At 37.9% G+C, this 26574-nt stretch overlaps 3 protein-coding genes across 3 annotated transcripts in view; all 3 read left to right on the top strand.

The window, feature by feature from the left end:
* Window positions 1–1312: 1312 nt before the first annotated feature.
* On the top strand, window positions 1313–7667 carry LOC109104743 (zinc finger protein 260-like). The gene is made up of 3 exons (XM_019118019.2): window positions 1313–1551; window positions 3569–3812; window positions 4402–7667. The coding sequence occupies exons 1-3, from the start codon at window positions 1531–1533 to the stop codon at window positions 5787–5789; spliced, it is 1653 nt and encodes a 550-aa protein (XP_018973564.1). The 5' UTR covers window positions 1313–1530; the 3' UTR covers window positions 5790–7667.
* LOC109104744 (vascular endothelial growth factor receptor 3-like) lies at window positions 7231–18246 on the top strand. Its single transcript, XM_042772453.1, has 8 exons — window positions 7231–7365; window positions 8584–8678; window positions 9235–9356; window positions 10673–10883; window positions 14042–14196; window positions 15625–15769; window positions 17098–17239; window positions 17534–18246. Exons 1-8 carry the CDS (start codon window positions 7328–7330, stop codon window positions 17619–17621), a joined length of 996 nt encoding a protein of 331 aa, XP_042628387.1. The 5' UTR covers window positions 7231–7327; the 3' UTR covers window positions 17622–18246.
* A 3386-nt stretch (window positions 18247–21632) lies between these two features.
* LOC109104745 (cell adhesion molecule 4) overlaps window positions 21633–26574 on the top strand; it is a 126614-nt gene continuing 121672 nt past the window's right edge. The window contains exon 1 of the mRNA XM_042772451.1: window positions 21633–21903. Within this exon, the coding sequence (XP_042628385.1) occupies window positions 21828–21903 (76 nt within the window). The 5' untranslated portion in view covers window positions 21633–21827. The remainder of the gene's footprint in view (window positions 21904–26574) is intronic.

Below are 26574 nucleotides of genomic sequence, written 5' to 3'. Positions count from 1 at the left end.
GTTATCTTCAGGTTCGACACTTTATTCAGGCCCATTGCTCTGTGTTTCCTCAAATGCCCTCTGAATCAGGGTTGGACTTGGTTCTTAAGACCCCTACACATCTCAAGGGCCTTATTTCCAAAATATATAACTTAATTATGACATTCCAAAATAGATCACTAGAGAAAATCAAAACAGAATGGATAGGAGAGTTGGGAATTGACATATCTGATACACTTGGGACAAAGCTGTTGACAGAATAAATAAGACTTCATCTTGTGCACGACTCAATCTGATTCAGATGAAAGTTCTCTACCGTATTCACTATAGTAAAACCAAACTGGCTAAACTATACCCAAATGTAGATGAAACATGTGACTGTTGCAATGCATTTAAGGCAGATCTAACCCATATGTTCTGGTCGTGTACTAAACTGAGACAATTTTGGTCTTCAATATTTGAAATTTTGAAATTTTGCATTTCATTTAAGAATTCAGCCTAACCCAATAATGGCTTTGTTTGGAGTTACAGGTGACGACATTCACATAACTAAAGATAAAGAAATGCCTTGGCATTTGCGACATTAATAGTTAGAAGAAGAATTCTTTTAGAGTGGAAACACCAATGCCACCTAAATTGTAATGTTTTTTCTAAAAACTGAAAAAATCAAATACTTTCTCAGAGGATCAACCAGAACATTTTACAAAACATTGGATCCTTTAATAATCTATACCGAGAAGAATGTACTCCTCCAACTTTGAACTAACCCCCCCACCCCCACAATATTCTTTCCCCTTCCCCTATAGTTTATTTATTATTTTTTTTTTTTTATGTTGTGGGTAGAAAAAGTAAAAATGAATGCCTTTGAAAGTGCCTCTGTCACTGAATACTTTCAATGTACCTTGTTCTGATAAAAATATATAATTTCTTTCTTTCTTTCTTTCTTTCTTTCTTTCTTTCTTTCTTTCTTTCTTTCTTTCTTTCTTTCTTTCCTTCCTAATGGGCAGGGTACCAAATGTAAAAAAGGAACATCTGTCACAACAAGTTAATTCCAATATAACAACACAGTAATTATATATTTATACTCCATGAATTGGATCATAATTCAGTCTATTACAATTGTCATGCTAGTTATTTACTAGCAAAGACATGACAGAGAGACACACACACACACACACACACACACACACACACACACACACACACACACACACACACACATATATATATATATATATCATATGAATCTGATATGACACAGTCGGTTGTTATGGTACGTGACTGTAAGGTAAGCTACAGAACATGGTTATAAAGAAATTAGTATGTAGTCACATGGTTCATATCCCGGAAATACACTGCTGTCGATGGGGGAAAAATGGCGTTATGAGCAGCTCTAGACTGTAACAGAAATGTGGCAGAAGAGTCAAGAGACAATGGTTAACCCGCGTTTCTCGGTTTACCAAATGACAGAAACGCCTAACCTGACATTAGCCTAGACATTAATGTGTTTTAATACAGTTGCACACCCGATTATGTAAGGGCACTCCACAGATGGACAAAGACAGACTCGCAGTGAGTACATGCCAAAATAAACACGAGGAAGTAGCCTTAAAAGGGCAGTGTAATGTGCTTCATGGCTTTGAGAAATACCAAAGGCGACAAAAACGCAGACATAAGCAATTTATTCGCGTACCTGTATGCAGCAGCACAGCGATAGGCTACGGATCGATGGAAATGTTTTGTTATTTAGTACGATGTCTCGCTTGATACCGTACGCTTAGCGCTTGTTTGGCATCTTGTTACGCGTAGCTACCTAAAGGTGTCATTTTCTCATGATGCGATTTATTCTATGACCTCGTTATCCTATTGCTTAAAGTAATTTATTTATTTTAATCCAGTGTAAAGAAATTTGCATATGGGCCATTCCACCGAATGGGTGCCATTTGCTTCCAAACCTCTTCCAAAATAATAATAAAATAATTATATAAAAATATTTGAATCTTTTTTTTAAGACTTCCACATCTCCCACATATAAGGTGTTGCAAGTAGGTGAATGAAGATAGGCTACTTGCCAGGTTACGTGTCACTACACTACTTTATTAATTTATCCAGCGTAAAACCCAGACACCGTGACACAAATGTGGCTTTTTGTTAACGACTGTCCTACTACAGGCTTTAACACAGAGTAACAGATCACTACCAGTTACAAAAGACACTGTAACAGTCTGTCACAGGCAATTCTAGTTGCATTTTTCATCAATTAATTTCTTAAATTATTCTTTGACTGTATATATCAGGGGTGCCCAACCCTGGTCCTGGAGATCTACCTTCCTGCAGAGTTCAGCTCCAACCCTGATCAAACACAGCTGTCTAAAATTATCAAGTGCATCCTAATTAGTTGGTTCAGCTGTGTTTGATCAGGGTTGGAGCTGAACAATGCAGGAAGGTAGATCTTCAGGTCCAGGGTTGGGCACCCCTGATATATATAGTAAGCTATATATGTTCTGGCCCGCCATCTAGTGGGGAATTTGTTTTTTTTGGCCCCATGCCAAACATACTTAGCGACCCCTAGCCTAGAGTGATCACACCGATGTGATCGTACGCGTTAAAGGTTTTTAATATGGATGTAGCCTAATATTTACATGAATAAATCAGATGACACTACTCACTCCTGTTACTGTTACTTAGTTACTATAAATGAGTATAGGACATATGAGTATAAGAGTAACAGGACTGAAAGTAACAGGATTGAGATTTTAGGATAAAATTAGCAAATACATATAATATAGCCTCATGGAGTACATGCTAGTATTATGAGGACACTCAGCAAATTATAGTGATTCACCAAATATTTGTATTTTTAAAATAAACAAGTAGCATCTTTAGGTAACAGGACAGTTTGTTAATGTTGACATTCCCAGTCATCATTACAATATCATCAAATATGCAGAAAAGAAAATGAGACCACATGCGTTAGGTAATTTCATTGTCTTCAGAAATTCCAGATGTTGCGATATCATGTTGAAAATGTGTCTTGTGGAATTTTCCCAGTTTTTCAGAGGGTGGAATGTGTTAGGGTAACAGGACCGAGTGAAAACCTGGGGACACGACTAAAAAGTGTATTTTATCTAAAATATTAGAGATTTATTTCAAAATAAATGTATTTAAAGCACACATGGGTTATGGAGTTACAAAAATGCTAAATAAGAATGATTTCTGAGTGATTTTATATATTTATATAGACTGGAGACATGTAACAAACACTAGGTTTTCAGTTTAGGTAGTTTATATTAATTTTTAAAAATGATATATTTTAAATTTACAGTTAGATTTATGTGCAGGACACTTTGCTTAATAATAAAATGTATTTTATAGTTACTTTTCATGTATAATTGTAAATATAATGTCCTGGGGACAGATTTGGCACCCATTCAGTGGAATGGCCCATATGCAGCAATGTGACATTCATATATTTAAATATGATATGATATATTATAGTTATATTATACTATATATTATATTATCTTATATTAAAATTATATTACAGTATTTACAACTAATATTATACAATGAATATTATTTAATGCAGGCTGGTCCATGCTCATGGCTGGATATGCATAATTTTATTGGTGACCTTATGGCTGCAAATGCTTCAGTCACTGGACATCCACTGAGAGAGCAACGTACTGAGACAGTGAGTTCTGCTTGGCCCAAAGTCTCTCATCCTCCCCAGTCCAACCCATCCAGACAGAGCCAGGTGAAAAGTGCTGTTGTTCAGTTTGGTCTGCATTCTGAGGAAAGGGAAAGGGAACCCAGAGACCATGAAAGAAATGGTGAGTATATTACAATAGACTGTAAGGGTGCTGTACCGCTGTGTAATACTGTAAATATCCAGTCCTAACTATTTATTAATATATATATTAAAGAAGAGATAATAATTATAATATTATGAGTCAGCAGGTCATTATCACAAAATAAACCCAGACAGGGTGATTAGAACCCTGATTATTTGATATGAAACCACAGGTTTTCTGGAAATGGATGAGCAAGTCATTTATACAGTGACAACAGTAATTATTTAGAAATATTTGATGGCTGAACTCTGCTAAATAGAATCAAATATTCCAGAGAGCCATATAAAAAATAAAAATACTAAAATTATATATTTTTTATAATACATGTCATTTATTTTCATAAAATATCACTTAATACCCCAAAGCTCATAATATGTATCTTTAACTACTTGTTATATAAACAGCCAGCACACATCCTGAAGTACACATTCTTCTGAATAACAACCAGTTCTCGGTTACCAACCCTGCCAGGAAATAGTTTAATATTAAGTTTTATCATGTTTATCTATCTTCTACTCACTGCTTCATTGATTTTTATCGACTCACTTTCTGCATTCTCATTTTGTAGTTCAGCATCATGCCTGCACATGTTCTGGCTGCCCTCTTTCGTCATCTCCTTCTAGTTCCTCAGTCCACACCCTGAAACCCAGAACCAGCCCAGCCTCACAGATCCAATCACCTTCATCCCTCCAATCCACCCCACTGCAGCAGACCAAAGAACCCAGCCCTGCTGCTGTCAGCCTGGGCTTGTGTCTAGGTTTGGGTCTCTCTCTGGAAGAGGAGAACACAGAGCCCAGCAACACATCTGCTCACCCCCAGCAGGAAGACAAATGCACTAGCACCCATAGCCCAATCCCTCAGGCAAATCCTGAGTCCCCCAGTGTTCCACCAGTTCAGGCGTTTGCGTGTCTATGCTGCCACAGTGGGTTTCAAAACTTTAGCCAACTTCTACGCCAACAAAAGGACCCAGAGTCACATGTTTCCCACCACCGCTGCCATCACCACCATCACTGCCCTCTCACCACCTGCACGTCATATACGCTCCCGTCCTTCCCTTGCCTGTCCTGTCAGCGCACCTTCCCCACCTGCGCTCAGCTCCTGCGCCATCAGCAGGGCCACACGCAACAGGAGGGCTTGCAGCAGCTCCCATGCATGCACTGCAATGCTTCTTTCCCTCGGCCATCGCAATTGCTGCAGCACCAGCGAACCCAGCATGCGTCCAAAGTGGGTGGCTTCCTGTGCTCCGAGTGCGGTCGTGCTTTCAACTCGCATAGCAATCTGCGCATCCACCTCAACGTACACACAGGTGCCCGGCCCTACAGCTGTACCGACTGCGGAAAGAGCTTCAGCCAGTCCGGGGCACTTAAGATTCACCGCCGAATTCACACCGGAGAGAGGCCGTTCACCTGCACTTATTGCGGGAGGGGTTTCCCTCACTTAGCTGGGGTGAGAGCGCATCAGCGAATTCACACGGGGGAGAAACCATACAGCTGTGGTCAGTGCGGGAAGTGCTTTACTCAGTCCGGGGCTCTGAAGATCCACACTCGCATCCACACTGGCGAGAGGCCTTTCCTTTGCGGCCTCTGTGGGAAGAGCTTTTCAAACCGTTCTGGTATTCGCTTTCATCACCGCACGGTTCACGGGATCGTGACGGATCCCAACTCGGTGGGAAGGCCTAGTCTGGCTGCCTCTGCGTCGTCCTCAGTTTCAGATTTCCAGAGAATTCAAGCCCCTGGTCTCAACCAGAACCATCTCCAGGAAATGGAAGAGAGGAGTCCGCCCAGTAAAGAGCAGTTAAGAGGGGATGGGGACAAAAAGGCGCTTCCGTATGCCTGCGAGGACTGTGGCCAGCGTTTTCCGGATGCTCCATCTAGAAACAGACACCAGACATTGCAGCACTACTCTAAGGAAGAGAGAGAAAAAGAAGAGAGCAGCTCAGGCAAAACTATAGATTAGACAAAAACAACAAACATTTCTGACTCCAAAAGAGAGGAAAGATTAAAGCAACTTTAATAGGAAATTTATTATTTCATTTTAAAGTCCCCTCACACTGTTAAGTCATGATGTAAGAAACATTGTTTGTGTCCAAGACACTATACACTTTAATTGAGAATGCTGTCTAATTTATATCACACATTTAAGCTAAACTTTTAAAAACTTGCAGTGTACACTAAAATCTCCGGGATCACAGTGTGCTGGACACCATTATTGTATTAATTCATAAAGGATGAATCACTGTCTAGCCATCTGAGATTTCAGTATGGAGATAAAGCTTAGGATCAAGATTTTTCAGTAGAATTACAGCACACTGTGAGTGTACTGAATATTGACAACCATATGTTGTTTGCTTTTGGCATCTGATAAGAGCGTTTGGACCCGGAAATGGTTTTGATCACGTAAGATTCTTTTGCCTGTGATATGTGCCTCTAAAAAAGTAAAATTGTGACAACTTGTATTGAGAAACTGCACCTTAAAATTTAAACAAGTAGCTTTGCATATCAGTATTAAGGTATTTGTGCATAAACGTTACCAAACCTGTGCTAGTTTTTCCACCATCGGGCTGAAAGGTTACCAGAAAGCAAAGAGAAGAAGGCTTGTTGGCGAAGCACATGAGTCTCCATGTCACTAAAGCAGTTCTACTAGCATGATTCTCCTGCCCTGAGGACGGTTAGATAGATGTGCTGAGAAATCCACAAATGGAATGGTTTGTATTTGTACTTAATGCGACTCATACCACAATTGGTGTCACTTACAGCCATTCAGCCCGATAATGGAAAAGTGCTTTATTTTACATTTTAGCACCGTATACTTTTATGTGGGAGTATTTTGCAGTTTTGCAAGTTGTTGTTTTTTTTAAGCTTATTATATTTCTTTTTAGTTTAACAAACTTCTGATGCTGTTTTGATAATGAACTGGGTCATTAAGAAAAGGTGCTGATTGGAGGGCGGCATGGTGGTTCAGAAGGTAGCATTGTTGCCTCACAGCATCAATGTCACCAGTTTGAGCCTGAGGCCTTCTGTGTGGAGTTTGCATGTTCTCTCTGTGTTGCTGTGTGATTCCTCTTGGTGCTTCGGTTTCCCCCATAATCCAAAATCGTGCAACATATGTTAATTGGAGAAGCTAAACTGTCTGAAGGTGTGAATGTGTGGTGGATTGGCCATCTGTCCGGCCCGTGGCCCAAGAGGCTGGGATAGGCCCCAGTATCCCCACAACCCTACAGAGGACAAGCGGTTAAAGAACAGATGAAAATGGTTCCAATTGGTTTCTTAGATTTTAAGTTTTTGAATTTTTAAGCCTGAAATTGAATTTGAATAGAATTAATGTTGTTTTTATATAAAATTTTATATTAAATGATGCTCTTAGCATATTTAAATTCAATACAGCTTGTTGTGTGGGGATGAATATTATGACCTTACCAGAATATTTGATGTACGTTCCTGGTGTTCTGTACTGTATCTGTGGTCTCTGCAGGGACTGACAGCACACAAGGCTGCATGAAGCGAGGGGCTGACATTTTTACAATTGGCAAAAGGTTTGTTGTTAAGTTTTATCACTTAGAATTAAAGTTTGGCAAAACTATCAGGGGAAATGAATTGTACATTATTTTTGTGACCATTTTGTATCTTTAAAATGACACTGTTGATATGTGAACCCTCCTTATGCGGTTTTGTGAATGTTGTTGGCCAATAATCAGGTCAATGACCTCTCAACCCAGAGCATCAGATACGTCTTGTACATCTGTCAGTTTAGCTCATGTCTATATATGCATTGTGTACACATGTCAACAAAATGTAGCTTTTTTGGAATTAAAATTTTAAGAGTTTGGAGTTTAAATGTTCAACTTTATGACTCTAGTGATACTAGTTTGGTTTATTGATGTATTCTGTTTTGTTGATTAGCTTTTACCTGTAAAATGTGTGATTCATTTCAGACCAGAACCCTTGAACTATGTCTTGGGGTTACTCTCATTTTAAAACATAGAACAGAAGCTTTGTCTACAACAAACAAACAAGTAGCCCCCTTCAGATACATTTCAGAACTACAGTTATAACCAATCGCACTTAAGAATTCACCTTTGCTGAGTCACCAACAGTCACCTGTGATTATCTGAAAATTACTTTAAGGTCAGTGAACTTTAGACTAGGGAATTTCCATTGTTCCCTACCTACTTTTCTGTCCTCTTCAATTGAAATAACAACGCATTGGGTTTGTTATGAAATGATAGAACGGTAAGGTAAAAATGACTTTAAGGATGTCATGACAAATTCAGGTGGGCTACAATAAACAGTTTTAAATGTATGGAAGATTTCAAACATTTTTTCAGTATCTAAATGTAACGCGTCACCTGTCTTAAAACTTTTTAGAAAGAAATTGTGGTCTCTGAGGAAGTTCATTGCAGTTCACATAGACGCTATCACACAAAAACTAAACAAACATCTTGATAGGCACCAGAAAAAACAAGTGCACTCTCACCTTCTGAACACTAATTATGCTAGATTCAAGTGACGCATACGCTTATTTGGATGAGGTGTTAGATATGATACCATGGCTAGATAGTGTTGTCTCTAAATATTTTTGTAATATGACAGGACAAATTTAGAACAAATAAATGCATTAGAAACATTATTTTAGTGCATAGTTGTATCTTTGTAATAAAAACAAAAGAAACAATAGCACGGTACGTTGTCAAACCTGCTCGCTCCTCCTTCTTTCGCGCTCATAAATTGTTTACAAACTTTCGTTTCCACAGAACTCGCTCTCAAACGCAGAAGCCAAGATCCTTCAAAATGAGAGGCTATATTTTCATCACAATCGTGGCGGTCAGCTTTCTCCAAACATCTACAGGTATATAACATTTTGCTTTTCGCAAAACTATTATTTTTAACGCCTTTCACGGTTTCAACCTAGAATAAATATTATAATACCAAACTCAATCTGCCAGTATTTCTGTAAAAACAATATAACTAGGGCAGTTGTTACTTGCTAATAACTAGCTGTTACAATTTTATAAAGTTTATTTTTTTATATGATTAATTATAGGCCTATTATTTTTCACTTATCCCTTTCTTGTTTTCTGGCTGACGTTTACACTAAAGCTCGCACAAACGAAAATGTATCTAAACGTTCAGAATTGCACACCTCAAAATCGAATTAATCTGAACTATCAACAATTTCCTTCCTTAGGGGTAATGCAGGGTATTTTTGCAGTTAAGTGAGAGCCCAAAGAAACATATTAAGCAGAAGATAGGTTAAGGAATTTGCCACCTGCTTCCTTATGAGATATTAAACAAATTCTGTTGGGTATCCCGTATAGATGCAATTGTTGCATTACTCTATAAGACTAGTAAATTAGAAATCGTTTTGTTTTACTATTATTTTGTATTATTTTACTGTTCTTCAGCTTCTTTGGAGGTAAACGGCCCATCTGAGCCGATTCTGGAAGGACAGGATGTGACACTGGAGTGTGTGGTTACAGAATCCGAGTTGAACATGAGCACAGTGCACTTTGAGAGGTACTCCAAGGTAAGGGCACTTACACAGAATGGCAAGGGAAGATCTGTGACACAATGTGTTTTGATGTGCATTTGTCTGTAAATGTCAAGGAAACAGCAGAATGAAACTGAAATGACACTTTGTTCTCATGGAAATGTTGAAGGGTTTCTGTTATTGTTGCTGTCTGTGCATGTCCCCTGCAGTGCTGGCAGGTCTGATTACTGTATAAACAAAAAGTGAGAGATCTAAAATTACAAACATATCTGTGAGGGACGCTTACTCTCAAATATCAACACAACTGCTCTCATGATTTTGTAAACAATCCTATAGGGAAATATCAAATAAAGAACAATAACATTATTTTGAATTTATTTGTCTGGAGATCAAGGCTGCAACTGGTATGTAAACAGCAGGAGGCAGTGTGTGTTTTACTGAGCTTCTGAGAGCTGTTATTCTGGGTTTAATTAGTATCTGGCAGTGAGGGGCCTTTGGAGGATTCACAGCATCTGCTGCTTCTGTCAGTGCAGACAGAGTCTGTTTGTCATCTTTTCCAGCTATCTAAACGCATTCGAGCAAAACATGGTTTCCATACCACCAATCACAAATACAGATGTTTTGTTTTGCAATCTCTCATTAACCTGTGTTAGTGAGACCCAAGTGTCAGTGCCCCGGATAGTCTTCCTCCTCCAAGTGTAACATGCTTCATCAAATTTGGCAAGTGTTCCTTACATCAGCAAGATGTTTGTAACCCCATAAAGCCTACGACATTATATCTGCTAAACAAGTTTCGAAGGCCTCTGACTCATCAGCAAGCATGATCAGAATGTTGATGGAAAAACCGGTTTTACACATTCTACTACATTTCCTTGTCATGTGAATGATAGTTTATTTTTAAACTAACACTTACCAGACTGAAGCAGGTTAGGGTCATATATTAGAAAAATAATATTAAAATGGGAATATAAAATATGATGCATCAGCCTTTTGAGGAACGTTTATGTGTACATCTCTCAATTGGCATTGTATTGGATTGCATTAAATGCATTAAACCACAGAAGTAAAAAAAAAAAAAAAACAGATAGTTTTATATTTGTCTAAATGTTCAATAAATTGTTCTGTAAAAAAAAGAAGAAGATTTTTTTGCCTGTTATTTTATGTTCACCTAAAATGAAAGTGTTATTACAAAATTTGTTATAAAAGGACAAAAAAAAGAAAGAAAAAAAGCACCACTAAAGTAGTCAAAGTAAATCACATGCTGTTAATATGTTAAGTTGAAGTCAAATGAGCATAATATTCAATTTGTAAGCTACTGAAGTTAAATATTTCTTTGTTTTTCTTCCCAACAGTACATGAAGAGGTGGTATCGGCTAGAGTCAGATCAGATTTATTTCTACCGCCGGTGTTTTCTGTATGACGTGGATGTGAGAAGGGAGGAAGGCAGACTGCTCCTCTTCATCGCCAGCATCCAGTCCTGGTCTGAGGGTCCATACCGCTGCGTCTCTGAGAACAGTTCTGCAGCAGACAACTCCTCCCAACCCTTCACCATCCCCGTACACTGTGAGTAAGAGACATCAAGGGCAGCATGAAAAGTGCTAATGGTCTGTGATGCAAATCCCCAGGGATTGCTACATACAAAAATTGATCCATATGTGTCTAGATTGTTCTGATGCATCACGATTTCCATCGTTGTATGTGAGTCAAGTTGCATCTGACATTTTGTTGAAAGGAAGTTTTATATTTGGGATTTAAAAGGGTCCTATTATGCTTTTTCACTTTTTCAACTTTAGTTAGTCTGTAATGTTGCTGTTTGAGCATAAAAAAGATCAGAAAAGTTACAAAGCTCAAAGTTCACTTCAAAAGGAGATATTTTACTGAACAGAAATCACTTTTCAAAAACTACAACGAACGACTCATTTGGACTACAACACATCTTTTTCCGGGATTTGTGATATCACAGATACAGATGAATGGGACGAGACCTGGTTGAGCTGCACTAGAGAAGGCAACGAGTGTTATCACTATGTTGGAGACTCGCTAGCTTTCCCAAGGCAGACAAATTTAGAGTGCTTACAATCATCTGGGTTTAAATCACGCTCAAACTGAATTGATTTTGACGCAATATTTACAATGAAGCTCGCAGCAGGCAGCCGCGGCTGTCTAAAAGGGGCATAATATTTCCCGACCAGGCTCCGAGTGGAGCCAATCACAACACAGATTGGCCCAGCTAACAAATCACAGCACACACAGGCCCAGTTAACCAATCACAGCACATTTTGTATTTCAGAAGGCAGGCCTTCATTTGATACAGGAACTATTCGAGCCGTTGCCAGACTGGGGAGAGAGGTGTTGTAATAATGTAAAATATGAGAAAAATAATGTGTTTTTCAAACAACCTAGTTTGAGAGCCTGTTCTAGTACACCCCCAAAACAAAATCAAGACTTTGTAAAAGAGCATAATAGGACCCCTTTAAAGATTAGATGACGAATAAAACTCTCTATCTCCCAAGATGACAAAATTAATATTGTTATTGATTGAGGGCTTTTACAGTGGCCAGGGATGATTTGACAGTGGAGATTTATTGGGAAAAACTGAGTGGAAAAAATGGATGGATCAATAGAGAAATGTTCAGTGTGAATAATCAGAGACAAGATGATCCATGCTCACATTGTATTATTACAGCGAACCTGAACTTAAAATACTATAATAATTGATGATAATCCATCGCTGTCACCAACAAGTTACAATACTGTTTAAAACTGTTTAAAAGAGGTCGGTAAGATTTATAAATGTTTTTGAAAGAAGTCTCTTATGCTCCCCAATGCTGCATTTTTTTTAAAAATCAAAATTTAGGTAAAATGTATGTCGTTCCAAGCCTGTAAAAGCTTCGTTCATCTTCTGAATACAATTTAAGATATTTTGGATGAAAACCAGGAGTCTTGTGACTGTCCCATAACTGCCAAGTAAATGACACTGTCAAGGCCCAGAAAAATATTAAAGACATCGTCAGTATAGTCCATCTGCCATCAGTGGTTCAATCTGAATTTAATGAAGCGATGAGAACAAAAACAAACAACGACTTTATTCAACAATTCGTCTCCTCTGCGTCAGCGTAGACACAGACAACGTACAGTATTTGCGTCCAGTGGATATTCTCCAAAATGTAGCTACGCTTACGTAGAGGAGACGAATTGTTGAATTAAGTCGTCGTTTTTTTTTTCTTTGCACAGAAAAAGTGTTCTCATCGCTTCATTAAATTCAGATAAAAAAAAAAAACAAGTGTAGGTTTAAGGCTATTTTTGATCAACAGGTAAGTATATTGAACCAAAACTTTTAAAGACAAGTAATTTCTTGGCAATTAAAAGTGTTATATAGCCCACTGAATCATACTCAGACTTAATGCTGGCAGCAGTGGAACCACTTTGAAGAGAACTGCCAGGTGACTTATTTCTTAGCATAAAAGAAGACAATGGTACAAGAAGAATACCAAATTATTGTTTAAGTGTGAAAATATAGCAGAAGTAGCACCGACATTCATAAACAATTAACTTGTGACAAGGCTGCTGAAATAATCAGGTCTTCACTTTACGTTTTCATTTAGTGATGAGTGAATTTTTGCTGGAAAAAGAGCAGGAGAAATAACATGCAAGTGTCTTAGAGCCAGCAAAAGCTATGAAAAGAGTGACACTTTATCTCACAGAGTATGACGCAGCCTGCAGACATGCTGCATGGTTGTTGTCACCACTAGAATTACCTACTGTAGCCAACGCATAATAAACTCATTTAACCTCTTCCAAAGCCAATATTTACAAAATAGAGACGTCTGGGAATCCATATTCTGGTCTCAAGAGACCAAGTCAATCATTTTGGATCCAAAAGCATCCAAAATGTTCTGGTGTTGCTAGTGGAGGAGTACAGTAAGAAGTGCTTGGTATCCACAGTGACGTTCAGTGGTAGTAAAGCTTTTATATAGGGATGAATGAGTGCTGGAGGTGTGAGGGAGTTGTGCTTTATCAATGCTGGCATGAATTCACACACTACTGTGTGATGTAATACAAAAACTTGAAACAGAAGATGCTACCCTCCCCTCATTCCCTGCATTATTGGGCATTTTCATCATTGCATCATTCTCCCAAGGTGAAAATCCTTCAGTGGACATGTATTTCACTCAATCTCAACACTCTTGAGCAGCTTGAACTTGTACACTCAGTGCCAAGAAGGGTCAGAACAGTATACTTTAAGTTTTGGAGGACATACTAAGTACTAGAATATTATACATTTTCTGAATTAAATCTTGGGTGTACTCAATTCTGCAATCCTTCATTTAAACAAAATTGGCAAATTTACTTTATATTACAGAAAATACTGGCATATATTTTGTTGTTTTTATTAAGTATATGTTTAATATGTTTTAATTTTGCCATCTTTCCATGAATTATATTAGTGATCATTAAGAAAATACATCTTTTAGATTTATTCAGAGGAGGTGTACTCATTTATGCTGTGCACTATATGTAAAAATAATGTGTAAATAGAGGATATCTTATATAATACTAAATATATACTGTACATATGTTATTTTTTGAGCAATGAAAACATGCTCAGAATTTCCATGCCCTACTTCCATTTTTTTATTTGCTATGCAAATGTATCCAGGAGGAAAGCTGTTTTGACTAATCCGCTTTTTCCTCAAATGTTCTCTCTTTTTCTCTCACAGATATGCGGGAGGTGGCTGTGCACAGGGCTGGTTTGGGATACTTAACACGTTATTTAAACTTGGTGCAGGACCTCAAAGTACGATTAGGAGATAATGTGGAGCTGGAATGTTCTACTTCAGCTTCTGAGGCACCTGAGTACTTCTGGGCTAAAGAGGTGACAGATTTAATATCAAATGCTCTTGCTTTCCTTTTTCCTTCATTTTTCTTACAGTTTCTTTTAAACATGATGCATTACTGTGTCTACTACAAAACTGCTGTATTGGGAATGCAGTTGCCTGTTTTCATGTAGGTTTCTCATATATTTGAGAGAAAGACCTGGAAGGCCATTTTGCTGTTGAAGTGAAAATAATCTTATTCACACAGGTCTGGGTAAAAGGGTGTGAAATTGTCAACTCTTAGAACAGGAAATGTGTGGTAGATCTACACTATGGTAGATCTACACTAAAGAGTCTCTAGAGGTCTAGTCTAGTCTACACTCCTCATATCAATTCTGATTTATTTTTATATGAAAGCTTGGTGCAGCCATGGTCCAAAATCGCAGCCAAATGTGAGCAAAAATTGGCTTTTTTAAGTTTAAGTAGGTTAGAATGCTAATCGTACAATCACTGATGTAACTGAGACACACGATTCAAATCAAAGGAATAAGACACATGAGTCTTGACAGATGTTTGCTAAAGAAAACATCTGTCACGTCTTGTGCGTCCTCTACCTCTGCGGAAAATTTGCCAACATTTGTTTATCTTGGAAGTCTATAAGTTTATTTCACCATGTGGCAACACATGTGAAATATTTCTTATATTGAGAAACAGTACCAACTGTTTTCTGGTGCATGTGCATACCTTTATTTCTCAGACCAAAACAAAAAAGTCCCTCCAAATGTCATGGTGTGGGTGAGCGATGACTATAGAATTTCATGAGATGGAAGTGTAGATTGACTCACTTCTGTTATTCAGAATGACACTCTGTCTACCACCACATGTCCCTGATGTCAGACAGTTTAAATACATATTTTCACTTATGTTTTCTATCTGGCAGATTCTTTTGAACGAAGTAAACCAGAAAAGCAAGCTTCCCTTTTATGGCAGAGCACAGTCTGACACATAGCTGAAACATAGAGGAAACAGGAAGACAACTGATTAGCTTAAACAATGGTGCTGTGGCCAGAACTTTGGCTTGACTGGGAATCCTCTTAATTCACTTTCATTTAAATTGAAATGGACTTTGTTGGCAGGCTGCAGAAGTTCCTTTAGTGCCAAAAGCATTTATATGGTTATGACGTACTTTGAGTGGATTTTGCACAGGCATTTGTTTTCTTTGAAGTATATGGTGTTATGTTTTATTTTTACTTCATTACTCTTCATTACTCTCACTATCATTATTTATTGTAACTGGTGCAGTGATTCTTTTTTCAGTTTTTATTCAAAAAATTAAAGTGGGAATTCACCTTCTTGCATGATTCACTGCCTAAGAATTATTACTTCTGGCTTATCTTTCTTACGTCATATCTTATGTGTAGATCCAGTTTTGCATTTCACTTCTCAATAACTTCTTCCCTGTCTGTTTGTGTCTGCTTTCTGTTAAGGGAGAGGACTGGCTTTTGCCTTCCAATAAGCTGAAGTTGGAGAATGTGAGGGAACAGGATGGAGGGAGATTCACCTGTTCAGCTCAGTCTCCTACTGTGAATTCCCTCATGAAGAAACGTACAATCAGCATCACTGTTCTACCAGGTCAGAACAGCAAAACAGGGTAGACAGCGTGCAGCTTATAGTAAACAACTTGAGTTGATTTGTTTATGTTCAGTATGTTAATGATTTGAACATTTCATTTGATATCCAATGGCACTAACAACATTTCAACAAACAAAATCCCTCTTTGATGTATTTATCCAATATTCAGCTTAAGTTATCTGAATACAACAGGAAGACCTTTGGAGCCAATGGATTAGCTTAGACAGTGGTACTTTGGCCATATGTAAGCCTGTGGAAGACAATAATATTGACCCTGTGACCCCATTTAACCTCCATAATATGACATATTTCTAAAAGTAATTTTGAGATGGCCACTTTTCTTTAAATCAGGATTATAATATCTGACTGTCATTCTATTAGAACTGAGCATTATAGCTTTAAAAATTAAGTTATTTTTATTGGTAGAGCACTTTTTGCAATCCATGTTGTTTCAAAGTAGCTTTACAGATAATTGTGCCTAATTGTGCCTTAATGTCTTACGATAGCTCAATATTTTTCTGCATTTTGACAGTATGTATAGAGATATTTATAGTACCCTTACGAAAAAGAAGTTTATTCAAGTGTGCTATTAGTATACTTCTTTTAAACTAAAAATAGGAAAGTATGCTTTTAGTTTACTTTTTATATACTTCTCAGAAATGGGCTTTATGTACTTCTCAGAAATATACTTAAAATGACATTTAAGTATACTTGACTTATACTTACAAAAAGTCTAAATATATTTGAACTATACTTGTGCTCCTAGAATCCGTGTTTTCATTGTTATATGGTAGAGGGCGCTAGGTCATCTGACATGAAACAGCATCAAAACTGTAACGTTATGGAATAAAATGTCGACCGATGAAGAGGTAATAATTACAGTCAAGCAAGTATACTTAAAAATATACTTGAACTTTACTTAAGTATACTTAATAAAATAAACTTGAAGTATACTACTTTTTGGTAAGGGTAATTTGTTCTGAAACAAGTTTTTTTTTAAGTCAGAAGAACCATATTTTTTATCAGCCACTGTTATTAAGTAGATTCAAAGTGTAAACATTGGAATGGAATCAAACTGATGATTTTATTATTTGCACTAATGTGAACTGATGAATCGTGATAAGAACTTAAGGATATAGATAGGGCTGAATTTGATGTAATGCTGACAATTAGCTCACCTGCCCAAAGCTGAGCAACTAATACCAAAGTGTCGATCAAGTTAAAATAGTTTGATTAGGTTTTTAGTTGTTGTTTTTTTCTTATTTTGTAACAAAACTTTTAAAGTCAGTTTGATAGATGTATAATTTGTGACTGTGTCTGTCTTATAGAGGATGCAGCATGGTATGAGACAACGACCGGTCGCATTTCTCTAATGGTATCTGGAGCAGTTTTTGTCCTTCTGGTGGTTGTGATATCCATGACCGCTTACCTCTGCCGCCGAGCCAAACAGAGGAAGAGTAAGGGACCCATGTAAGTACTCAAAACTGTCCTAGTCATGTTGTTCACTGGGATTCACGTGGGTTTTTAATCTCTAGCCCTCCTCCATTATGTGGAGTGGAGTCTGTGTATTACTGTGAGCATCAGCAGATGCTGATGACCACTTCTCTCCTCCTACATCTTCTCACTCCTTCAAATCTGTCCAGGCAGGCTAGTCTATTTGCAAATAACTCTCAATATCCACATTTCTCCCTTAGGCCCAAATCTTTTCTTATTCTGCCTGATAAAACACTCATTCTGTCGTATTTCCCTCTCTCATCATTTCAGTGATGACCGTTCCCTGAAGAAGCCCATCTACAGAACCAGTGTGGAGTCCCTGCCCTCCACCGCTTCTGACAAGCAGCCGCTGGTGTAAAGAGTGAGATTGATGCAGGACTGGAGAGGAGAGTAGAGAAAAGAAGACAAGAGGAAAAAAAAGAGTAGGGAGTATTGGGTATTCTCAGTGAAAGAGTGTTAATGAGAGATTTGCCAAAAGATTTTGTTATGCTCTTGGGTCTTTATTCAGATATATAATTATGCGGTGAATCGAAAAAGTATACAAAGATGGGACAAATTATGGTTTTACTGTGGGTCCTTTCCAGTGTGTATGGCAGAAGTGCTTTTCAACAAATATGTGCAATTTTCTCTGTATTCAACAACCCTACAAAATTGAGAAATGCTTAAAAGATAGTTTTGTGAGGTGACATTGAATGCCTCTTTCTTTCCACCAGTCTTGGGTTGGCTTATTTCTTAAAACTGATTAACATTTCTTTTAAGGAAAACTACTGTCTGCCAGCTGTACGATCATTTGGTCCAATTTTTGAAATTTTAGGGGTATTGCTTTACATAAGCATATAATGTTCTGCTTCATTTGAGAGGACAGTAGATATGATCCAAACTAACACTGAACCAATTACTCTAGAAGCACTTTGAAACTATTGCACAGTTTGATATTTCCATATCTTTGAATGTAAAGCTATTAAAATAATTTTACAACATAATAACCCTCCAGTGTTGTTACTGATCTAATTAAGATAGACCCCCATGCATGCTAAACTTTGAAGAAATCTCAAGAGAGTTCATCTCTGTGTAAATGGCATTGCCACTGTTTTTAAAAAGCTCTTTCCATTTCAGACTTCCGAGGTATTAAAAGAATACCTGTAATTTCCCAGGCAAGAGTTCTGATACACAACAAATGTCCCTGATTACCTAGTTGATTTACTGACCATTACAAAATACAATTTAGCAATATCACATGAGCATGACTGCTGTTGTCAAGAGTGGACTATCATGTGATTTGCATATTGTTCTTATACAACAGCTCATCAAACAAGACTTACATTTTAGACAATATTGCCAGCCACTTTTTTCTATTTTCGAACCGAACCAATTTTAAAGCAAAATCAATACCTGAATGAACCATAGATGAGCAAATCATTTTAATGAATGATTCAAAGCCTTACTTTTAAAGACACCCTATATCCATAGTGCACATTTGTGGGAACAGCCATATTTGGTGTTGTCAGAAAACTTGGTAGACCCTCATTCATGTGAAATTTAGGGAACAGTGACTATGTGGGGCAATTTTGGATACAGCATTTTCTTTTAACTGAACGAACCAGTGTTTTTGAATGAATTATGCTGTGGAGAGAAGTCTTCTCTGTCTTGCAAAATAATGCTCAGAAAAGTCAAATTAGACTTTATTGCAAGACAACAAAGCAGAGAATGCCTGCAGAACATCTCAACTGGTCTCTGTCAATTTCTTTATTTTGTCACTGTCCAATGAGCGTTCAGACCATTCTTTGATACGTAATTCCTGGTACTTTCCACAATTGTTTATTAGTTTTCATAATACTTGCTTTCATTGTGGAAAACCAGCTGTTAGTGTGTTTTTCAAAAGATGACTTCTCTTATCTACCACTTTCCAGGTGCCCAAGGTTGCAGAGGCATAAACATTTTAGGATTTTAAGGAGCTCTCAGGATTTTAATGAGCTTAAGACACATTATCTATTTCTGCACTATCTCATCCTGTAGCATCTCCCATCTCCAGTATTTCCTTCTGTATTCTCCTTTCATAAGCGCAGTCACGCAGACCATAAGGCTTACACAGTCAGTTAGTTTGGCCTTGAGGGCTTCAAAATGCACCCAGCTCACATATGAGGCAAACTAACTTTCACAAACATGCAAAGTTCTTCAGTTGTTTTCCACAGGATAAATAAAATAATTCATCAGTAGTTTCAGTAAATGATTCAGTGATTGGAATGTCACATGGCCAATCAAATTCAAGTACAGGAACCGTCAATATACTGTACATGTAGCCATAGCTATACACATATTGTATGAAATGATACTCTGTTTTTATTCTGGACCTGTATTTTAACTCGGTCTCTCAGTGGGTGGTAAGAATATTTCTGTCCAGTCTAATAATAAAGGTGGAAACTAGAAATGTGTGAGAAACCTATTTGAATACAACAGAAAAGAAGAACTAATCCATACCTAAAAAGGCCTGGAGGCAGTCCAGAGGTGGGGTTTTTTTTTGTAAATGTGACATAATCTTTACATGCTGCCACAAGCCTAACTTGGTTTGACATTTTCACAAACAACATGAACTGGAATTGCCTGCACTATACTTAGTCACCACATCACAACTGTTTCTTAATTTTACCCTTCAATGCTTCAACCTTAACAGTTAATCACTGTAAACATTCTCATAGCTAGCTACTCATTTCTTTTCTTCTGTCTGCTATATTTGTGTTTCATTTCGTGTGGTTTTATTACCAGTGAGCGGCTGACCAGAGGCCACCATTAATAACTGTGTTTTGTGTGCCTTAACGACGACAGTTCATTAACGAAGGTACATGCCATGGAATTCAACAAGAACAATATTATTACACAAATGATTCAATATCTCTCCAGCGGTTATTCATAAAGTCCTTGAACAAGAGGATACATTAGCATGGCGAGCTCTTTGGAATACAGACATCTGAAATGGATATGGACCTAAAAGAAAAATACAATTTTTTACATTTTGCTTTCTCTTGGGGCTCTTCAAAGTAAATGGCCTGCAGCAGGAAAATCTCCAAAGGGTTACGCATTTCACATTTACATCATCTAGATAATGGACTTTCATAAAAGAGAGGACTGAAAACAATAAAAGCTCTAAATGCCCACTGTTCTGTTTTTTCACTGAAAACCCCTTTCCCCCATCATTGTTTACTCAGAAAGGATCCCAAACATCAAAAACTTAATTTGCTGAATAAATAGTTAAGTTCAAAATGCCACGAGTTGCAATTTAGAACGAAAGCAAACAAATGTTTTGGATCCTGCATAGGGACTTTCTGATTGTTTATGTCTAGCTTGTCTGTGACCATAATCTTCTAGAAGTGTTTCTTATGATTGAATATAATTGGACAAAGGAGCAATATCTATAATAGGCAACAGCAAAAACAAGGCATAATCTGGAGCAGCCAGTAAGCCTATTGTTCTTTTTACAGGTTTTTCTGCTGCTATTGCATAATTTAACATCTGAGATTTCTTCTACCACAAACATGCTGTCATGTTAAAATTAATGCAATTTGTATCTAACTCTCAAATCCAGTATTTCAGGCTAGTTGTCACACAGATAATTAGCCCAGCGGTGGGTTAGTATGTTGATTTCAAACACCTAGTTCAAAAACCTCTTAAATTAAAATAATTGTTGTCTAGACTAAAATTGTGACAACTAGCCCCAGTCTCCTCTGAGACACACGTACGGAACTACTGTACCATGCACAGACCTCTGCTGAAAACCGCAATGTTCACCACATGATGTCGCTGAATACAAACTCAATATTAACTCAACTATAAAGCCCATGAATTGTTTCAGGTTTTAATTACGCCAGTGAAGTGAGTTTGAGGAAGATATTTAAGTCGCGCTCGGGCTGGTTTCATGCCAGCTTGGTTGCTAATGATCGCGTTGATTCTGTTCGTCACATGTCACATAGCTGAATGAATCACATTCTAATTCCTTGTTCTGAATTGGTCCAGTCAGTGAATCTGTCATCTATCTCTGCGGACTCCACATTACACGCTAGAGATTCATTAAAAAGCTCAGTCTTCCAGTAAATTCGGATTATTTATATACAGCGCTCAAAACTTTATTGATCGCCACTGTAATTCATCAGAGTTATAGAGCGGTTCATTTGGAGGCTAGGACTCGTTCCAATTGCTGTTATAGCGCTATGAACACGGTGTAGGCTATAGCACATTGTCTTCTTTATAAAAACAAAATGTTATTTGTTTTTATAATATTATAGGCATACTTTACCCCGCCCATGATTTGGTGTGCGCCGCGGTCATTGTCAAATCCGATTGGTTGTGGCTCAGGCCAAGAAAAACCGGCCGTGCTACATTTCCACCTTTCATTCAGAGTAGTGTAGCAGATTGAGTGTGCATGTGTGAGTACTAGTATGCAATACACAACGATTCCAGCGAACACTGGAGTTGAGAAAAGACATAACTCGTAGGTGAGAGCCTGCGCACTCATGCTATTCTAATTCCTATCAAAGGGAAAAGGATTACCAGAGAGATCGGAATAACACACATGATGGCATTTTCTTCTTTTTGGAAGTACTGCGCTCCCCTTTCTCTCCTACTGCTCCTGTCCTATTCGCAGACAGGTAAGACTATATTTCTTCAGTCCATAAACACTTTGGAAGTGAACTTGCCTTGAACGCGGACAGATGTTTCAATAGAGAGAACTATTCATCTGTTCACCAATGTTGCCATCGCGAGATGTATTGGATAGCCATATATATGTAAATACAATGGGCATATACATCGCCTACAACATGCTACGTGGGTTCAGCAAATCGACAGTGTTACGTGTTAGAAATCATGTTAGCTTCCTTTTTAGCCATTTATACGAAAAGGAAATTTTGTTTCTCTTAAAGTTCTTTCTGTTCCGGTTTTCACCCTTTTCTGTTACTGTTCCGTGCATGCTTATTATCGCTTGTTTTAGTCACTCACTCACCTGCACCTCAGCTTACTCCGTTTGCTCTAATAATAAAAGGAGTTCGCTAAATAACTGCATGAACAGTACACACACGTGTTTGGCATTTCATTTTCAGATGCGTTTCTACGCATAGGTGTATTCACAGCGTTCTTTGTTGTCGCTCGCGCGCATCATTGTTCAGATACTGTGCACAGTGCTTTTTCTTTGTGTATGCGTAATGTTCTTTCATTTACCGATGTGTTTTGAGATCTCGAGGTGTACCTATACGGTCATTGCGACAGTCTGTACAAGAGCGCAGGTACCATAATCATGATCGCGCTGCTCGGAGGTCCCGCACTGGGCTTCTCTGCGAGGGGTTGCTGTCCCAAATCAGTCTCAAATACAAGACTGTCAGAGCAAATCCCAACACGGGCCGCGTATTTCATGCTTGCCATCGCATGATAAGTGCATCTGCCGTTGTCCTGGGATTTGGATTACAAGAGCATCTTGAAGATACTAGCTGGCCGTTTAATTCTTCTTTTCAAGCTGTGCCATCTGTTTGTAAGATGAGGCTCAAATTAATAATTATTAAGTAAGAGCGAAAATAGCCTGGGACAAAAAGAAAATGCGGCTACACTTTATTAGGTGTCTTTCACTCGTGCCTACGGCTGAATCGCATCCGTTCTTGTGATATAAATTCCATTATCAGCCAATTTATGACTTACATTGCAAACCAAAACATTGTCACTTCGTATATATTCAAAAACAAACCAAATCAGGCGGTTGGCACTTCACCAAGCAACGCAAATACTAAATGCCTGTCTATAATCGTGTATATATGGGCCGGAATGGCCAATATTTCTTATTCTTGCCAGCAGTGTTCAAGATAGAACCTTATGCTCCACTCCGTGTTTTCCATTCCCTCCTGCCTTCTCACTCCAAGGGAGAGAAACCCACCCCAAGCGAAAACAAAACCCTCAGACTGTTACAAATATACTTTTATAGAATTTATTCAAATCATGACATATTTTCATAGAAATTGCAACAAGTACAATAGTGTAATGTACAGAATATGTGTATTTTAATGCAGTCTAAGGTACTTATATAGCAAAGCCATAGTAAAATGGGGCCAAAAAAGCTAAATGATAGTTCCTCACTTCATGTTTTGAATTTTATATAAACAATATTATCATATTTATCTGTTTGAGATTATAAAAGCATTCTTTTGTTGAATTTCAGTAGCTATTTGTGGTCCAAGCTACTGGCAGGCTTGTGTTTGCAGCTGTTTATTTTATACTGTCTAATAATCTGTTTTATTTTTTTTGTTTTTTTTCTGTACAGCTACACATTGCTTTTCTTGCTGTATGTGGTTGTGGCCACATTTGAATGTGAAGAAATGTGTATAATTGTATTTTAAAGTTCATAGGCTTTGAATTTATGGGTATATGTATGTTTAGCCTACTTATTGCTCAAATGTCAGTTTGTCTCTTCATTTGGACATTGGGGGTCAAGAGGGAGCTATGGAGATGACTGTCATTAATCTCTCCAGTGACACAAGCTAAAATAAGAGAGAAGGTGGGGGAGGGGAGGAGGATAGAGACAACTGATTATCACACCCCTTCATCATTTAAATAAATAGAGAATTTTTATGCCAGATTGACATATCTTCATTCCTGTTTCCAGAAAGAAACATTGAAAAGTTAATTTCTTAGAGATGCAGCAAGAGGAGAAGATGGAGGAGAGAGAATGGGGAGGAAAAAGAAGGAAAGTGTGTGAGATGAAATGATCTTTGTACTTACTGAAGCAGAATGAGAAAGAGAGAAATAGACAATGAAGAAGAGGTAAAGATGTAAACGGGGTGGAAAAGTAGAAGACTGCCAGGGAAACAGATGGAGTGACTGGGATAATGGGAGGAAGAGACTTGAACCTATAAGAAACCACTCTATCATAGACTGAGAGAGTGGGGAAAAGAAAGATATAGAATAGTGTGTGTGTGTGTGTGTGTGTGTGTGTGTGTGTGTGTGTGTGTGTGTATGTGGAGGTGCCTGTAAAACTGCCCCTTCCCCCAGCACAACAAATACAGAATGCACTAGGCTCAGTGACTGTGTGTGTCCCTTGGGTACAGGCCTGCAGACTCATGTTGTGTTCTCCATCGGAGCACCTCTTTTTCTTTTTGCCTCTCCCTCTCCATCTCTCTCCCTCTGCATGCCCTTTTTTGCAGTGCTGTCTGACTGACACATACGAGCACACACACAATAAACAGCCACAACTGTTCCAGCCACATTCTGCATGCTGTATTTTTTGCCCGTCCTCTCTCATCACTGGCCCTGCACAGTTAATCATCTCTATTTGTTTATTTGATGGCAAGCAATATGAAAGTCATTCGTTTGAATCTGTTTTCATCATTTTTTGGAATTCTGTCAATGTTGCTTCTGCTGGAGGGCCAAATTGCCTTCTAATTGGAAAAAGGTATAAAAATAGCTGCACAGTTTAAGAGAAATTGTATGTATTTTCCTTTTTCTTCAAGTAAAATGCAATTACATATTGTAGTTATAATAGTTGTCTTATTATATAGTTTTATATGACTAGTCATGTGGATAAAGTTTGTTTTAGTAAATCAGAGCTTCATAATGTGAATGGTTTCAAATGCAACAAATAATAAAAACTGATCACAATAATTTAAAATCTAATAGCCGTTGGCAACATTTGGGAAAACTCTGTGCATCCATATGTGGTTTTGGCAGTTGTTCTTAGTGTTTTCTACACCAATGAGTTGTGATGTCTGATTTGTGAACAAATGACTCTTATGAACTGGTTCTTTTCAATGAGTCAGTCAAAAAGATTCACAAAACTAGCTTGTGAGTTAGTGGTATGAATCAGATTCACTCAGTGAATCGTGAGTGCAGTTGCATGAATCATGAGTGCAGTTGCTCTAAACCATGATTCATTTTTCAGTTATATCTGATTTGACATGACCATGAATTATTTATTTGTAATTGAATATAGATATTTGTTCTGATAAATGTTTTTCTAAAAGTAAAAAAATGAAAAATGATGACACAAATATGGTCAAGATCAAGTGGGAACTACACCACTTCTGAAAAACAGTCTTTATCGGGCAATTTTGTTAACTAAAAAAGACATTTGGCCATTTTTAGTCTGGGGCCCTGAATATATGGGACATGGAAATCAAGAACGTCTTTTCTTTTGAGCTTTTGATTTCCTAGTCTTATTCAGATTGGTGCATTATGTAGGGTAGGCGCTATAGGATTAGCGCATGTAGGACAGAAATTGGTATTTTCACTTGACACTTTGTTCTGTAATGCCATGAGGAAGCCTTTATCTTAAGCCAAGGTTTATCCTTTGATTCCAGCGTGTATGGTTGTGTAATTCCCGCAGTAAAATAAAAGTGTTGACATTTAATTGCAGTGGAAACCCTCCTACCAGTATGTTAAAAACAGACATGTAGTAAAGCCTTCAGGTACACGCTTCCTATTTTTACTCTCATTTCACAGCGAACTCTAAACCCAGGCTCAGAATAGATGAATAAAGACGACATAAAGAGGGAAAGCTGGTGGCAGACTGTTACGTAGCTACCTGGCTTTCTCTTATCACTGTAATAGAGTACACATTTTATAGTCCTATATAAACAGATGTTCCTTTAGGGATCCTATTTGTTATGCAACAACACAGAAGATAGAAAAGCGAATAAGAGAGTAATAGTCATATGTGTGCTAAAACTCATGAACACCTGTAATTTGAGGACGAGGTGATAAACAGGGAGGAATAAACCTATTTTAAACCGTTTCAAGGAAGGGCTGAATTCGTCTTTGTGTTTTATGGAGCTGTTACGCAGGCTGGGTTTGTCGCAGGTGGCGTGTTTCGGTAACTGTATTTCACCGTAATTATCTTCAATCTGATTTGACTGATTAGACACTCCTTTCATTTTCTTGTTCGCTCCCATTGCCTGCCTGCCTGCGGTCATTCATATTAGACATAATACTTTATGTCTTATTTCAGGGCTGAAGAGATGGTTATTGGAAGACTGTGCGGTTTTTAAATGACAGAAATGATGAATAAGACGCTTGTGGTCAAGCTGACTACAAACGTTTTTGAGCACGGCCAGCACACCGCTGTTATGAAACCAAAAACCTTCCATCTCTCCCAAAAGAACGTCTCGACTATTATTCTAATGAAACACACTCAGAAAGGTACACCAATTAAACAGGCTTAGTTTTCAGGGTTATCACTCTCAAGCAGTTTCTGCAGCTCGCTTTGATTGAATGCAAGCACATTCACTGTGGGGATTTAAGTGCTTGCTCTCTGATAAGTGTGAATTATTGAAATGTGCCTGTTC

Source organism: Cyprinus carpio, chromosome A16, assembly GCF_018340385.1.
Source record: "Cyprinus carpio isolate SPL01 chromosome A16, ASM1834038v1, whole genome shotgun sequence".
NCBI lineage: Eukaryota > Metazoa > Chordata > Actinopteri > Cypriniformes > Cyprinidae > Cyprinus > Cyprinus carpio.
The sequence above is the reverse complement of the archived record's forward strand: the minus strand, read 5'-3'. Positions and strand labels throughout refer to the sequence as shown.

Excerpts from the sequence above, each read along its gene's own strand:
- LOC109104743 (XM_019118019.2), top strand. The coding sequence starts at position 1,531 with ATGGACAAAGACAGACTCGCA. Across the intron at positions 1,552-3,568 it reads TGGACAAAGACAGACTCGCA|GCTGGTCCATGCTCATGGCT; the intron begins GTGAGTACATGC and ends TATTTAATGCAG. Across the intron at positions 3,813-4,401 it reads CAGAGACCATGAAAGAAATG|TTCAGCATCATGCCTGCACA; the intron begins GTGAGTATATTA and ends CTCATTTTGTAG.
- LOC109104744 (XM_042772453.1), top strand. The coding sequence starts at position 7,328 with ATGAAGCGAGGGGCTGACATTTTTACAATTGGCAAAAG. Across the intron at positions 8,679-9,234 it reads CTTTCTCCAAACATCTACAG|CTTCTTTGGAGGTAAACGGC; the intron begins GTATATAACATT and ends ACTGTTCTTCAG. Across the intron at positions 15,770-17,097 it reads CAGCATCACTGTTCTACCAG|AGGATGCAGCATGGTATGAG; the intron begins GTCAGAACAGCA and ends TCTGTCTTATAG.